We start from the raw sequence: 16162 nt of genomic DNA, 5'->3' as shown, positions 1-16162 counted from the left end.
CTGTGTGTGTGCGCCATGTCAGTGTGTGTGTGTGTTAGTGTGGTGTGCCATGTCAGTGTGTTGTGCTGTTCAATGTGTGTTGTGTGTGCCATGTCAGTGTGTGTGTGTTGTCAGTGTGTGTGTGTGTGTGCCATGTCAGTTGTGTCATGTGTGTGTGCTGTGTGGTCATGTCTGTGTGTGTGTGTGTTGTGCCATGTCAGTGTGTGTGTGTTGCGCCATGTCAGTGTGTGTGTGTGTGCCATGTCAGTGTGTGTGTGTGCGCCATGGTCAGTCGTGTGTGCGTGTGTCTTTGTCTTGTCAGGCAGATGATGCAGCCCAGCCCAACACAGGCAGGTGGTACAGAGTACAGACACATCTTGATGTAGGGGACTTGTTTCCTTTGACACATGTTTTAATACTCTATACTGCCTGAACTGTAGTTGGTCTCTGGTCACAAGGCCTTGAAATGGGGTCAGGAAGGGCCACCAGCTGTGGTCATTAAACTCAAGGAGCGAACTGCCATTTGAGACAGTGGCTAAATCCCAAATTACACTCTACTCCCTATGTAGTGAACTACTTTTCAATTAAATTCAGATAACTTGATTTGTCCCCTTAAGGGCAATTCTATTAGCTCTATGGTGTTGCTTCAGACACAMAACAAAGGCACAGATACAATAAATAGACAAGAATAGGGCTCTGGTCAAAAGTAGTGCCCTATATAGGGAATAGGGTGTTATTTCGGATGCACACAGTTAGAGAGCTTTGGGGGACCACTTTCAGTTGTTTTAACTGTTGATGTGCTAATGCCCTCAAACTCAAATCTGGACCTCCATGCCAGTTCCACTGCTTTCTTTCATTCTTCCCCTCTAACCTGGGACACCAGGTGGGGTGTAGTTAATTATCAGGTAGAACAGAATACCAGCAGTAGTCCGGACCTTGTAGGGTAAGATTTGAATACCCCTGTGCTAGTGCCAGGCTACATCTATTCACACGAAGGCTAAACATATTTTCTGTCTGCTTATAATCCAAATGATCCTAATCTGCCTAGATACAAAGGTAACCTAAATCACACAACCTATTTAGACCATATGCCAAACCCACGCCATTGGTCTACACCAGTCAGAGGTTTACTGGTTTAGGTAGTCATTAACGTGCGTGTGTGTGTGCCTAAATGTGTAGCTCTGAGCTGGCATTTACGTGGTCATAGGATGCGTCGTCAACAGTGTATGTACTGTACAATGGCTGCTTTGATGTAAGAGCTCTTCCGGGTGTTCAACTGCACAGACCTAGATACAGTTTAACCCAGCCAAAGACATGTGCCTCACCTCAACCTTCCTAGTATTCAATGATGTATGAAAACAGAAAATAGTCAATTTAGTCAGGTTGATTAAATCATAAGGGCAATGTCAAATCTGACAAGCACTTCACTGTGTGGTTGCTACGGAGACAGAAACCATGTGATTTAGATGACACTGTACAAGCAAAGAGGTGTGTGTGTGTACTGACTACTCTGAGACAGGCACAAACAGATGACAAAAGGGAGCAAACATGAAGACCGTTGTAACAGAGAGGAGGAGGGTTATTCATTGGAGGGAAACGATTAAAAGATGAGAGGTTATATTGGGAACTGAGGGAGTGAGGAGAAGAAGCAAAAGAGGGAGATAAAAAAAAAACAGGGAATGAGGAGTGAGAAAAGAGAAGAGGTTATTGGGGATGGAGAGAGGAGGGACGGAGAGAAAAAGAGGAGAGGAATGAGGGATACGAATGGGAGGGTGTAGAGTGAGATGGAAAGAGAAGAGAGGGTAAAGCACAGAGCAGGTCCTGTGTAGCTTAGTAGGAGAGTGGTTATGTGAGGTGCACATGTGACCTGAGTCTCCCTGGAAGACCAGAGAGAACAGTGGCCGAGAAAGAGAGGACACGTGTGTGTGTGTGTGTGTGTGGGGCAGCTGCAGTGGCCAGGACTGCATTAGAATGCTGAAGGTGCTTATGTATACTGTTATGGGCTAATTCCCAAATAGCTCCCTATATAGTGCACTACCCATAGGGCTCTGGTCAAAAGTAGTGCACTATGTAGGGAATATGGTGCCATTTGGGATGCAAGAATGCTGTTGGAGCTGGGCTAAAGTGGAAGCTCTGCTCTGAAATGGGTCACTATCTATTCTATGAGAGGTGCTTGGGTTTTATACCGGGGTTGATTTGAGGTCTTACCTGAATATAATAGCATTTTGGTAGTTGAAACAAGCTTTAACTGAGGCAAATTTGGTGATGGAAATGGTTTGTGTCCATTTTTTTAGGTGATTGACGTGACAGTATATTACACTATGTGGTCACCCTTTTCACTGTGTCCCAACTCCATCCACCCTATCAGAACATAATGGAACTAAGGCCCTCTTCTAACACGGATAGAAACATCCTCATACTCAATGATAAACCCGCAACTTCTGCTCAATCAGTAAATCTATCAACAACAAAAACATTTTTTTATAAAGCCCTGTTTACATCAGCAGTTGTCACAAAGTGCTTTACACATGTCCAGCCTAAGTAAAAAGTATGTTTAAACAGTTTTGTAATAAGCTACTTTGTGTTCTCTTCATCTGTCAGGTGTTTGCCACCTACCCCAACGAGGACTATGACCGCCGGAATGAGGACGTGGACCCCATGGCTGCGTCTGCAGAGTACGAGCTGGAGAAGAGGGTGGAGAGGCTCCATCTGTTCCCCGTCGAGCTTGAGAAAGGTACACCTCAGCTCAGTTACCCCATAACCTTAATGTAGCAATCTGCGATTCGCAAAAACAACAAAGAACATTCCAGATTGCCCACTTAAAAAAACTCCCCTTCACAGTACTGTAAAGTGGAGTTGTAATCGCCATTCTCTTGAGACAATCCGAGATCAATCCCCTCACTCAATCAGCATGCATCTATCATCCCTACATCGGCCTTCCAGTTATCCCTTCTCCCAAGAGGGAATTCTGATTTAAAAAGCTATTATGAAACAAAAGAGCAATTCATTTTCATCATGGATTACGATGATTTTATTGTTTTCTCACTGTCTCACTGTCCTCAGATGGGGATGGGCTGGGTATCAGTATCATTGGGATGGGGGCGGGGGCAGACATGGGCCTGGAGAAACTGGGCATCTTTGTCAAGACGGTCACCGATGGAGGAGCGGCGCACCGGGATGGCAGGTACGTTACAAAATGGTGGCCTTCATCTACGGCTTTTCCATCTATACTCCTGACAGACTTACCTGAACAGGTTCTGCATGATTTAATACATCTAAGAAGCAATCAAGCATGTGAGATGAGCCAAACTTGTATGTCTAGTAGTAGTATTCACATCTCTGTCTAGCTTGCTGATTTTGATATGTTATATCCACAAATAGGTTTGGAATAATYAAGGGAGTCAATTCGGTCACATTACAGTTTCTTGCGGGAGCAGGTCTCGCTAGCAAAACAGATTTCTATCTCCGAGACAAACCTGTATGAAAGTTTGAATGAAAAAGTAAGCATATTATAAGACTGGTGCTGAGGTTGTTGTGCTGCTTTGTGTTTCTCCACCCAGGATCCAGGTGAATGACCTGATAGTGGAGGTGGATGGGACCAGTCTGGTGGGGGTCACCCAGACCTTCGCTGCCTCCGTCCTCAGGAACACCACAGGCACCGTCAAGTGAGGATATGTTTTTGGCAATAGTACGCTACTTTTGACTAGGGTCCATAGGGCTCTGGTGAAAAATAGTGCACAATATAAGGAATAAGGTGCTATTTGGGATGCACACTTCGATGCAACACTCTGATGTTACAGAGGCTTCTAGTTAACACTTTTTTCCCTTTTTAGCAGGTTTCTTTTCCTCACCAACTAAACTCAGCAAAAAAATAAACCTTTTTCAGGACCCTGTCTTTCAAAGATAATTTCTAATAGCTTCACAGATCTTCATTGTAAAGGGTTTAAACACTGTTTCCCATGCTTGTTCAATGAACCATAAACAATTAATGAACATCCACCTGTGGAACGGACGTTAAGACACTAACAGCTTACAGATGGTAGGCAATTAAGGTCACAGTTATGAAAACTTAGGACACTAAAGAGGCCTTTCTACTGACTCTGAAAAACACCAAAAGAAAGATGCCCAGGGTCCCTGCTCATCTGCGTGAACGTGCCTTAGGCATGCTGCAAGGAGACATGAGGACTGCAGGCAATAAATTGCAACGTCCATACTGTGAGATGCCTAAGACAGTGCTACAGGGAGACAGGACGGACAGATGATCGTCCTCGCAGTGGCAGACCACGTGTAACAACACCTGCACAGGATCGGTACATCCGAACATCACACCTGCGGGACAGGTACAGGATGGCAACAACAACTGCCCTAGTTACACCAGGAACGCACAATCCCTCCATCAGTGCTCAGACTGTCCGCAGAGAGGCTGGACTGAAGGCTTGTAGGCATGTTGTAAGGCAGGTCCTCACCAGACATCACCGGCAACAACTTTGCCTATGGGCACAAACCCACCGTCGCTGGACCAGACAGGACTGGCAAAAAGTGCTCTTCACTGACTAGTCGCGGTTTTGTCTCACCAGGGGTGATGGTCGGATTCGCGTTTATCGTCGAAGGAATGAGCGTTACACCGAGGCCTGTACTCTGGAGCGGGATCGATTTGGAGGTGGAGGGTCCGTCATGGTCTGGGGCGGTGTGTCACAGCATCATCGGACTGAGCTTGTTGTCATTGCAGGCAATCTCAACGCTGTGCGTTACAAGGAAGACATCCTCCTCCCTCATGTGGTACCCTTCCTGCAGGCTCATCCTGACATGACCCTCCAGCATGACAATGCCACCAGCCATACTGCTCGTTCTGTGCGTGATTTCCTGCAAGACAGGAATGTCAGTGTTCTGCCATGGCCAGCGAAGAGCCCGGATCTCAATCCCATTGAGCACGTCTGGGACCTGTTGGATCAGAGGGTGAGGGCTAGGGCCATTCCCCCCAGAAATGTCTGGGAACTTGCAGGTGCCTTGGTGGAAGAGTGGGTTAACATTTCACAGTAAGAACTGGCCAATCTGGTGCAGTCCATGAGGAGGCGATGCACTGCAGTACTTAATGCAGCTGGTGGCCACACCAGATACTGACTGTTACTTTTGATTTTGTTCCTCCCATTTCTGTTAGTCACATGTCTGTGGAACTTGTTCAGTTTATGTTTCAGTTGTTGAATCTTGTTATGGTCATACACATATTTACACATGTTAAGTTTGCTGAAAATAAACGCAGTTGACAGTGAGAGGACATTTWATTTTTTTGCTGAGTTTACTACTGCTTTGAGAACAATTAGCTACTGAGAGGGAATAGAGTTGCCTTGATGGATGTCTCTCTCAAACACTTGAATACAGATAGGTTAAATGACTTGGCCCTGTATAAAGTTGGGCCCATCAACTCTAATCCCTACTCTATTTTCTTTGTAGTACTGCGTGACGCCAGACTCCGTTCAGGTTTTCTGTACACATTTTCTTCTTAGTTTTGCATCGGCTTTAGACTTTAGAGAAGACTGTCTAAATGACCACATCCTCCCACATAAATACTGTGTAGACCAGGGCATGCAGAGTAGTCAGTCATCAGAGGTCAAATGGGGCCATGATGAAAAGTGAAAACTTCCCTTCGGAGATACAGCAACAGAACCACAGACAAAGCTGAAACTCACATTTGAACCATGGAAGAGCATAAAAACATCACCATCATGCTCACAGCAGGCATCAACACAATTATCATTCTTAAATGCCAGAGGGGTCTATTTGTGGCTGACTGAATGGGGCACCAGAGTCGCCTGCCTGTTCCTCAATCCCCAACACTGCTTTGTCGTATACAGGCTCATTCATTCATAATTCTGGAACTAGTGATCAGTAGAGCTATGGGGGTAATTGTTAGTGTGTGGTGTGCCTGTGTTCCTGTGTGTGTGTGTAATTGTTAGTGTTGTGTGACTTTAGAGAGAGCTCATGCATTATAGATCAGTAGACAGGGAAGGAAGGGTTGAGGCAGGCAGGCGGTCAGTTGGACCTATTCATAAAAATGTCAGCCATGGGAATGGATGGGTGAATGAGGATGGGAACTGTGTTTAGCATTTAATTACCTGATAGTTAACGGGGGGATTCTAAGGCTGTTGTGGTGATCTTGATAACTGACTGACTATGGGTACTCATTCTGAACTACTCCGATTCCTCTTACATAGCTGAGGAGAGTATTACACTGAAAAACACGTCTCTCTCGGAGCATATTGGGTCAAGGTTGAGAGGTTATATAATTCAGATTATTTAACTTCTTGCTAAGGGACCATATCATAGCGGTTCCTCTTGTTGCAGTCCACATAGAAAGCCATTTTCAAAATCTGTGTAATTTTATGCAGGTTTCTGATTGGTCGGGAGAAGCCGGGCGAYCAAAGTGAGGTGGCCCAGCTGATCCAACAGACCCTGGAACAGGAGCGCTGGCAGAGAGAGATGATGGAACAACGCTACAGCCAGTACATGGACGACCAAGAGGTAGGTCTACAACCAGTCTGTAACCAACCAGTACATGGATGGCCAGAAGGTAGGTCTACAACTGGTCTACAGCCAGTCTACAGCCAGTACATGGACAACCAAGAAGTACAGTACAGATGGACAGACAGACCACCTGACAGCAGGGGAGTTACTACCAGAACGTGTCCAATAAGAACACAGATATTTTCTTTATGTTGCTAAATGTTTTGCTACTCTGTGCCTTAAAGAACATGACCCTGAACACGGCTAGTTTAGAGAGAAACTGAAACATGGTCACTATTTTAATTTTTTTAAATTAATAATACGTGTTTTTAGGTAAATTTTTCCCCTCTGTGTGTTCTCTTTAACCCTTTTAGGATTAAGATACTGTATGTGTGCCAATCACATCTTTGTCAGAATTGACCCAAAGCCGGTGGCTGTATCGAGTGCGCTGTATGGGCGTGTGCCCTTAGCTACGCTGTTACTGTTCAGTATAGCCTCCAGACAGTATAAACACAAGTCTGCTTCCCAAATGACACACTATTCTTCCTATGGGCTCTGGTCAAAAGTAGTGCACTATATAGGCAATAGGGTGCCATTTGTGATGCATACCAACAGGTCAGTTTAGAGAGCATAGGCCAAGTAGYATAAATTAAATTCTCTCCCTAGGACTTATTTTTCAAAATGAATCAGTGTTTCTGATGTTTTGGCCTCTTCATCTCTGGGTTGTTGGGTTAGAGATTTTAGAGTACTTACAACCCAAAAGGATGATTTTTTTTTTTTTAAACCTCTGTCCAATCAAAATCCTATGAGGATGCAGGGCATTCTTATGTTCTCCATCTTATTACGTTGACATGCAGAATGATGGCATAATGGTTGAGGGTTTGTTCTGTGTTCTCTCCATCAATCTAGGGATGCTCTTCAATGGTGTTATCCGCCATCTAGTGGCCAGTCTCAGTACCAACCAACCATTTTATTATTTTATTTTACCTTTATTTAACTAGGGAAGTCGGTTAAGAATAAATTCTTATAACCATGATGCTGTTATAGTAGCAGCAGTCACAGGCATTTATAAAAACGTGAAATGGGATTGATGGAAGCATATTGAACCTATTCAAATATGCAGACACTTTGGCCCTGTCAATTAAGAGCTGGAGATCAATTAAACCCCAAACCGAATTGTTACTTCGGGCTCACCGGTCCTCTCTTTCCCCAGGATGGTGAATATGGTACTGATGAGGAGGAGGATGACGAGGAGGAGGTCAGCCCCACGGAGCCGTCTGCCATCGAGGTGTTTGACCTGGCTGAGAACGAGGACATCTCTCCCCTGGAGGCGGACCCTGAGAAGCTGGCCCATAAGTACCGGGAGGTGAGAGAAACCATTAAAGATAAAGGGCGGTGTCACCCTATTCCTTATATACTGCACTACTTTTTGGACAGATTTTGCAACAACTTCCTTAACTCTCTCTCCTCAGCTTCAAATAAAGCATGCTGTAACACAGGCAGAGATCCAACAGCTGAAAAGAAAGGTAGGTTAAGTTGTATTATGTTGCTGCTATGCTATGTTGTTGTCTTAGGTCACTCTCTTTATGTAGTGTTGTGGTGTCTCTCTTTTTCGTGATGTGTGGTTTGTCCTATATTTTTATTTAGTATTTTTAATTCCAGCCCCCGTCCCCGCAGGGGGCCTTTTGGTAGGCCGTCATCGTAAATAAGAATTTGTTCTTAATGGACTTGCCCAGTTATATCCAGGTTAAATAAAATAATATATATATATTGTGATTGTTATTAAATGTTATGTCCCAATGTTTAATTGTACAGTACATRTACTACTTAATTAATATTCAGTTGCATTTACGGCCAGTCCGTTTGTCTACCTGTGTGTGTGTACTTACGCGCATCTGTGTGTGTGTGTACTTCTCCACACTCCCAGCTGAACCATGCAGAGCAGGACAAGCAGCGCTGGCGTATGGACAAGAACCAGCTGGAGCAGACCCTGCAGGAGAACAAGGAGCGCATGGAGAAGCTGGAYGGCTACTGGATGGAGGCCCAGAGTCTGTGTCAGGCTGTGGACGAGCACCTGAAGGAGACGCAGGCCCAGTACCAGGCTCTGGAGCGCAAGTACAGCAAGGCCAAGCGCCTCATCAAGGAGTACCAGCAGAAGTAAGGCCGGGCCATACACACACACACACAGGTTGCATTGCTACTAGCGTTAGCGCAATGACATGGTAGCTGTTCCCATAGACTTCCAGTCATGGAGCCATTGACTATCCATTTAAAAGCYCGTCTCTGCAGAAAAATATTTTTGCAGTGGCAACAATTTGGGCCACCGTTGCTAAATTAAAATAGGGGAAACACTGAGTGTGATTAGTGTCTCTCTGTGACGTCTCATCTGTAGGGAGATTGAGTACCTGAAGAAGGAGACTCAGCGCTGTGTACAGGACGGGGCCGAGGCATCACTGAAGGAGGAGTCAGGACAGCTCCATGAACAGGTAATAGTGGAGACTGATGGCTGTATGTGTGGCTCAAACACCAAGGTTTGTGTGTTCGATTCCTGCTGGGGCCACCAATATGAGAAATGTATGCACACATGACTGTCAGTTGKTTTAGATAAGTGTCTGTTAAATGATATATATTATATATTTCATTGTGTGCAGCTGTAACCGATGTGAAATGGCTAGCTAGGTAGCGGTGGTGCGCGCTAGCAGCCTTTCAGTCGGTGACGTCACTTGCTCTGAGACTTGAAGTGGTGGTTCCCCTTGCTCTGCAAGGGCCGCGGCTTTTGTGGAGCGATGAGGGTAACGATGCTTCGTGGGTGACTGTTGTTGATGTGTGCAGAGGGTCCCTGGTTCGCGCCGGGGCGAGGGGACGGACGTAAAGTTATACTGTTACACAGCCATTGGGGAGACCATTGGTGAAGCAGAGCATTGGTAAAGTTTCTAGTAGTCTATCATAATACGTAACCATAACTTTCTGTGTTACTTTGGTTGCAGGTAGCAGATCTGGAATGCAGGGTTGAAGAGCTGAAATCTGAACCTTTATAAAAGCCTTGTTTCCTATGTCTCTTCAAGAACATTAAGTGGATACCAGGATGTTATTGTATTTGCAGTGGACCCAGGGTATTTCTTGCCTCAAACTTTAGCTTGGTTTGCGGTTGCATACATGTACCCTCAGGCTTTGTATTGCTGCATATAATCTCTTTATCTAACAATCCTTTTAATCCTGTTTTTGTTGTTTGTTTTGTGAATATTTCCGATCTGGTAATATTGCCAATGGCTACTGGTTTGTCTGATAGTTTAATCAACCATTTTCTTAACATAAAAAAAAATACTGGCAAGAACTTCTGTGGAGCTCTAACCGTTGCTGTTCCTCATTTTTTTCCAGTGTTCAGTATTTGGCCATTTGATAGAAAATAGTGTTTGGGTGAATTAGAAAACCAGGCTTTTGATTTCAATTGCAAAAACAAATTCCTTTTCTTTGTTTTGTGATGTTTTATTTTCTGGAATTGTCATTTTACAGCTGTAATACTGTGGTTTTCAAACAAAGTTTGGTTTGTATATATTTTTTATTAATACATGTAAAACATTTAACGTGTATGCACTAATGGAGTCAAGAGTTGGTGCATATGATAACTTATGTGACTGAGGAAGACATGTAATTGTAAAATGTTGACACTGGAGAAGATATAGAATGATTGTGTTGGTGCTTCACTGGAATGTAAGGGAAAATAAGAGATACTGTCAGCTATCCATCTCCTACAATTAGATCAGCAATCCAACCTTTGCAGGGGTTTGTCACTCAACTTCAGTCGACTGCTGCCTACCTTTCAGAGTTAACAACCGTAGTGTGTATTGTTAGCCAGTCAACTCCGCTAGCCAGTAATGGCTACTGATGCGATTCAGTAAGAGCATAGTAAACCTTCAGTAACAACCCCTTTCTTAAATAACTGAACTTACATAAAATAACTCATTGTAAAAAGGACCAGAAGAGAGTTTCCAAATCTGCTGTGSTACAAAGGGACATGGACAAGATTTGAAATCTGATCGTTTTTAATTTTATTGTGGATGTTATCAAAGATGTGTTCAACACTGACTGAATGGCAGACACTGGTGATGGAAAGTGTTGGGAAACACAACTGGTGCATGTTCATTAGGAACCAAACAGAATAAAATGGACTGAAACAGGGAAGGACTAGGCCTATCTGGACTTGTCTGTTGTGTACCCTAATGAACACAACCATGGACTTCGATGGTGATGAAACATCACCAGCAGCTATTGTGCACTCCCCATTCCTCTGACTGTAGCACATGGACTCACTGCCAGGTAGTATTCACCTGCTTCTTCACAGTTTGGAGGGAAACTTACTGTAAAAAGCCTATTTGTGTCAACTCCCATACCAGTGTGTTTGTATAGTTAAGATGACTGAAATATTTGAGTTGTTTATATGGTAAACGCCATATGTGAGGTGTTGTATTAAAGCTGGTAAGATAAGCAATGCAAAGAAACGAGTGATGATGGAAAGGAAAAACGGTTTAGAATGGATATTTGTTGAATTTCAGAGGCAAGACCTGGGTGATTTCACAAAGAGAGTGTTAGATAATTTTATGAAATGAAGAAATATCTCATGAGCATGTTATGTATTTTCATAAGATTTTAGGCGTGTACAGGGCACATGCTTTGCATTATATGTTTTGTGGAATAAATGGTGAACCGTGATACTGAAGTCTTTTTTTATTCATTTTCCATTTCCCTTATCTTCAGGTACAAAGATACACTACATAACCAAAAGTATGGACACCTGCTCATCGAACATCTCATTCCAAAATCATGGGCATGAATATGGATGGAGTTGGTCCCCCCTTTGCTGCTATAACAGCCTCCACTCTTCTTGGAAGGCTTTCCACTAGATGTTGGAACATTGCTGCAGGGACTTGCTTCCACTCAAACACGAGCGTTAGTGAGGTTGAGCAATAATAAAACACAAATCACATGCTTTTACTTGTTGTAAATAGAATGGTATTCTGATCTGTGAATGTTGCTCTGCTACAGAAATATCAACTTAACCAAGTGTTTTCAAATGAACCCAATAGTAAATAGTGTGTGTGTGGTGCAGCCAAATTATGAGTGCATCTTTTCATGGTGTCTCGTCAGGTGATAATTTCGTGAAAACCTTTTGACACACTGATCACACTTGTACAGTTTCTCTCCGTTGTGCAGCAGCTGGTGAGCTTTCAGACTCTGAGGTCGACTGAAGCTTTTCCCACATTCAGGACAGGTACATGGTTTCACCCCAGTGTGTTTTCTCTCATGGCGCTTCAGATCCCCAGACTGACGGAAGGTCTCTCCACACTCTGTACACAGGAAAGGCTTCTCCCCTGTGTGTATCCTCACATGCACATTCAGCTGTCCAGAGTGGCTAAAACACTTCTCGCAATAAGAACAGCGGTATGGCTTCTCTCCCGTGTGAATCCGCTGATGCTGCTTAAGGCTGTAGAAACAAGAGAAACCTTTCCCACAGTCATTGCACAAGTACCGTTTGGCTGTGACTGACTGGAAACACCTGTGCGATTTGAAGCATTTAACATACTTGTAGCTCTTCCCACACTGAAAGCAGAGGTGGACCTCTCCTCCCTCTACGGCCTTCGGCTCTGGCGGAATGAGGCCTGAGCCCAGGCCTGAGGCCTGAGAGACATACTCCTCAGGGTGGTGTCTCTTAACGTGCTTCCGGAGGTACCTCTCCTCGGTGAAGGAGAATTGGCAGTAGGAGCAGGGGACCGCTTCAGAGCTCAGCTGGATGTCCTTACATACTTCTGCCTCCAGGTGGCGCTGTAGACCGGCAGCCTGACTGAAGAACCTTCCACAGCGGGTGCAGCAATAACGCATATTTTCCTTCGGGTGCTTGTTGAGCTTGTGCTTCTTCAGGGTGGTGTACCGTTTGAAGGTAACCCCACATGTAGAGCAAGAGTACGGCGGCGGCCCCACCACAACCTGGATGCACTGATGGGATCTGAGAGACTCTGGGTTGTCGTAGGTTCCCTGACACTCAGTGCAGCTGTACTGGGCCTCCTCTCCAACAGCATCTCCCTCCATCTCCTTCTCCATGTCCAGAGCATCTGAATGGGATCTCTTCTTGGTACTGATTTGTCTTTGTTTTGGTGCGTTTGCCTTAGTTTTGGCTTTAGAGGTCCTGGTGGACTTTACTCTGAGGTTCCTTAGTCTCTGAGAGGGAGCTCTTCCAGTCTGGGTCTCTGTAGGTGAATCATTGGTGGAGGGGGGCTCCGGTTCCCAGGCGCTGTCAGAGGGCGGCCGGGGCAGATTCTCCCCTCTGACCTCTACTACTCGACGCTTCTTCTTCGTTCCGTGAACTCGTAGCTGGTGCCTCGCCAGGTCATACCCCTGAGCGAAACACTTCCTGCACTGGGGGCAGCAGTAGGGTCTGACGTTGGAGTGGACAGCTCGCATGTGTCTTTGGAAGTGGCCCTTCTGTTTAAAGCTCTTCCCACACTGAGAGCAGCTGTTGGCCTCCTCACCTGTTTGTGCCGGCTCATCTGTCTGGGGCTCTGTATGTAGAGCATCAGAGGGGAGTTCTGGGGATTCGGGTTTATGGGTGCTCTCCCCTCTGACCTCTACAAAAGCCTGCATTTTGATGACCTTTTCCCTTTGGTCATGGCTCTTCATGTGCTGACAAAGGCTGCTCTCCACAGTAGAAGAGAATGGGCAGTGAGGACATGGGAATAAGACAGAGGCCCCTGTAGGTGGAGCATCGGAGGTGGAGGACTCAGTTTCCTGGGTCCTGTTAGGGGATGGCTGACTCTTCCCTCTGACCTCTTCAGACATAAACTCTTCTATTCCCTGCTTCTTCTTCTTGCCATGAACTCGTATCTGGTGCCTGGCCAGACAAGACAGCTGAGCGAAACACCTCCTACAATGGATGCAGCAGTACGGTTTCACCTTGGAGTGGACATTTCGCATGTGTCTCTGGACGTGGCCCTTCTGCTTAAAGCTCTTAGGACACTGAGGGCACCGGTAGGCCAACTCCCCTACAGAGGACGACGACATAGGGTCTGGCTTCACATTGCCGTTAGAAAGGTGATTGTCAAGCTCACTCAGTGCAGACGCAGGTGATAGGTCCAGAGAGTGTGATTTCTCTGTATGTTTTTGAAGGTAGGACTTGGTGGTGAAAGTAAGCTGGCACTGACAGCAGAGGAAAACCTGTGACGACAAATCTGTTCTAAACTCTGAAACAGAGAGAAAAGAAGACGCAAAAGTTAGGTCTTACTAAACATTACTAAAGTGACTGGCATTCTTTCAACCTTTTTGAGATTGAGAAATGTAATATTCCCTATTATTATTCTTTATACACCCTCACATAAGCCTTCTAGACGCCCAGTGCCTGAGCAAGGTCGTATAAGGAGACCCAGAACGATAAGTACCTGAAGGGGTGCACTTTCGGAGCCAGATTTGGTCAGAGGGGTCCCTAAACCTTTCGATGAATCTGCCCCCAGGCCAAAACAGGAACTCATCTCCTGGGAGGATGGAGCGGCAGCAGTGGAAGAAAACAATCCCCCTGTACTGGAGTGCTATGAGATTACCTTCCTCTTCATTGCGAGCACAGTTAACATACCTGAGAGAGAGCGACAGAGAGAGAGTGAGCGCAGTGTGACTTAGACAGACAGAGTGTAGAATAAGTGAGGGTACGTTCTACAAGTTACCTCATCCAGTTGGAATGAGTGTCTCGTGCAGCATCGATGTACTCAGATTCACTCTTACTGTTCCAGACCTGAAAAAAAAGCTATGCTTTTATAGAAAAACATGACAAATAATCTCAGCTGACTCGGCACAACAGTCATAAATAGAGTATAGACCATGCTTAAGATTTCCATGGAATAGCAATGACAGATCCTGCACTGTAGGTGCACCCAAATATCACCCAGGGCTGTGGTCAAAAGTAGGGAATAGGGTGCCGTTTGGGACACAGTTAGTTTTACACAAACTATAGTACAGTATTTTGTACAATATTTAACCTTTATTTTGACAGGGAGTCAAGCTGAGACCAAGGTCTCTTTTACAGATGAGCCCTGCAAATAGAAAAATATACACATATATCACTACGAAAATCAAAACAGATACAAAACACATCATAGGAAACAAACACACTATTCAGTAAAAAGGGTCCTAAATCAGCCATCTGAATTTCCCTACATATCACAATTGCCCAGTATATCAGCACTCACTCACCTCCCAGGAATAGTCACTTGCTACTGCTCTTTCCCTGGTAGTCACCTCCCCCTCACAGGGGCCAAAGTGCATTCCTGGGGCCACAGTTGGCCCTTGGTTTAGGACCCCCAGGCCTGCCCCTGGGATACTGGACCTGCCTACCACCAGCCCATGGGGTAGGGTGAGGAGGGCCCTCTGAGGTATACCCATTGGAGTGGGTGAGTCCAGCATGAAGGACAGACCACCTTGGACATCACACTGGTCTTTGTTGGAGGTATGACACTCCTCACAATCTGTAAAAATAAAAATACAAAGTGATAGGCCTAAGTAAGCTGGTACAATCATGTGGTAAGCTAAATTGGATATAACATGGCTTTCCACTTACCAACTGTAGATCTAATCAACTATGATTTGAAAGATGCATGCAAAGACCAGTGATGGCCTTGGAATTCAAGATAGTCAGAGTACACAGAATTCATTCTCACTCACAGAGGTCATTACCGTTGTCATCTAGTAGTTGATGATCCTCCTCTTGGCCTTGTACCACAGTGTTCACCAATATATTCTGGACGAGGCTGTCAGAGAARACTGTGACAACACAGATCCAGTGAGAAAATTGAGTATATGACAAATGTTCCTGACACAGGAGTACATGACAATCACAATCTGAAACTGATTGAATTTGGCTACTGTAGCCTGAGTACCACACCTGCAGAGGGGTTGTCTGTAATGATTTGGACTTGGCATCCCTCCTCTGACACACCAGGCTCTGCCCACTCCACGACGATCACTTCTTCAGACATCACTGTATTCGGTTAGTAGTGTAGCAATGACAGTGTTAGCAAGCACAACACAACAGCCATGTATCAGGACAACACCTTCACCCTGTGTGATAAACTATGGCAAAAGCCATTTGTCCTGATATTATACCAATTTCACGAATTAATGTAACAGTGCCTTAGCTACTAAAGAAAATACAACATCTAAATGTCATAATGCACATTGTTGTTAGCTAGCAAGCTACATACAAAAATGCTAGCTAGCAATGTGGAATTAGCATTATCTTGCAAGATAGCTAGCTAATGTTCAAAATAATATTGACACACCTGGACAACCTGATCTTCTTGAAACCTGTAATTACTAATAATCTTCGTTATCATTTAGGTACTAGTGTATGTKAATTTTGGAAAACTGATTTGACTTTTGAGGAGAAAATTCATGAGTAGCTTCTCCTTCTTCAAGTTGTTTTGATGGCGGACCGCAACCATTCATGGGTAGCTTGTAGCGCTGTTCCCTTTACATGACCCGGAAGTGCAAACCTTTCACACTGATGGCTTGCCTCTAAAATGTGACTTTTTGCAATTATTGATTATGCTTTGATGACCAGAGTATTATTCATACGCTTTAGTGTTTCTATACAGTAACATAATCTCATAAACTACTTTACATGATGAAGGAGATCTTCATATAA

General features: G+C 44.7%; 2 protein-coding genes across 4 annotated transcripts in view; one reads left to right on the top strand and one right to left on the bottom strand.

The window, feature by feature from the left end:
* LOC111967981 (neurabin-2) overlaps positions 1–11190 on the top strand; it is a 24460-nt gene extending 13270 nt beyond the window's left edge. For both annotated transcript variants that reach the window (XM_023993457.2, XM_023993456.2), the window contains 9 exons: positions 2581–2713; positions 3043–3163; positions 3540–3644; positions 6366–6498; positions 7694–7846; positions 7953–8006; positions 8408–8637; positions 8873–8966; positions 9468–11190. In XM_023993457.2, coding sequence (XP_023849225.1) covers positions 2581–2713; positions 3043–3163; positions 3540–3644; positions 6366–6498; positions 7694–7846; positions 7953–8006; positions 8408–8637; positions 8873–8966; positions 9468–9518 — 1074 coding nt within the window. In that variant the 3' untranslated portion in view covers positions 9519–11190. The remainder of the gene's footprint in view (positions 1–2580; positions 2714–3042; positions 3164–3539; positions 3645–6365; positions 6499–7693; positions 7847–7952; positions 8007–8407; positions 8638–8872; positions 8967–9467) is intronic.
* Positions 11062–16162, bottom strand: LOC111967979 (histone-lysine N-methyltransferase PRDM9). 2 transcript variants are annotated; one of them, XM_023993454.2, is made up of 7 exons: positions 15798–16162; positions 15401–15496; positions 15181–15279; positions 14713–14984; positions 14187–14254; positions 13908–14098; positions 11062–13712 (listed from the first exon to the last, which is right to left on the bottom strand). In XM_023993454.2, exons 2-7 carry the CDS (start codon positions 15492–15494, stop codon positions 11593–11595), a joined length of 2844 nt encoding a protein of 947 aa, XP_023849222.1. In that variant the 5' UTR covers positions 15495–15496; positions 15798–16162; the 3' UTR covers positions 11062–11592. The 2 variants fall into 2 exon arrangements, with proteins under 2 accessions (XP_023849222.1, XP_023849223.1); XM_023993455.2 differs by having other exon boundaries at positions 15193–15279.

Source organism: Salvelinus sp. IW2-2015, linkage group LG8 (genome assembly GCF_002910315.2).
Source record: "Salvelinus sp. IW2-2015 linkage group LG8, ASM291031v2, whole genome shotgun sequence".
Classification (NCBI taxonomy): Eukaryota; Metazoa; Chordata; class Actinopteri; order Salmoniformes; family Salmonidae; genus Salvelinus; species Salvelinus sp. IW2-2015.
Note: the sequence above shows the minus strand (reverse complement) of the source record. Positions and strands in the feature narration are given on the sequence as shown.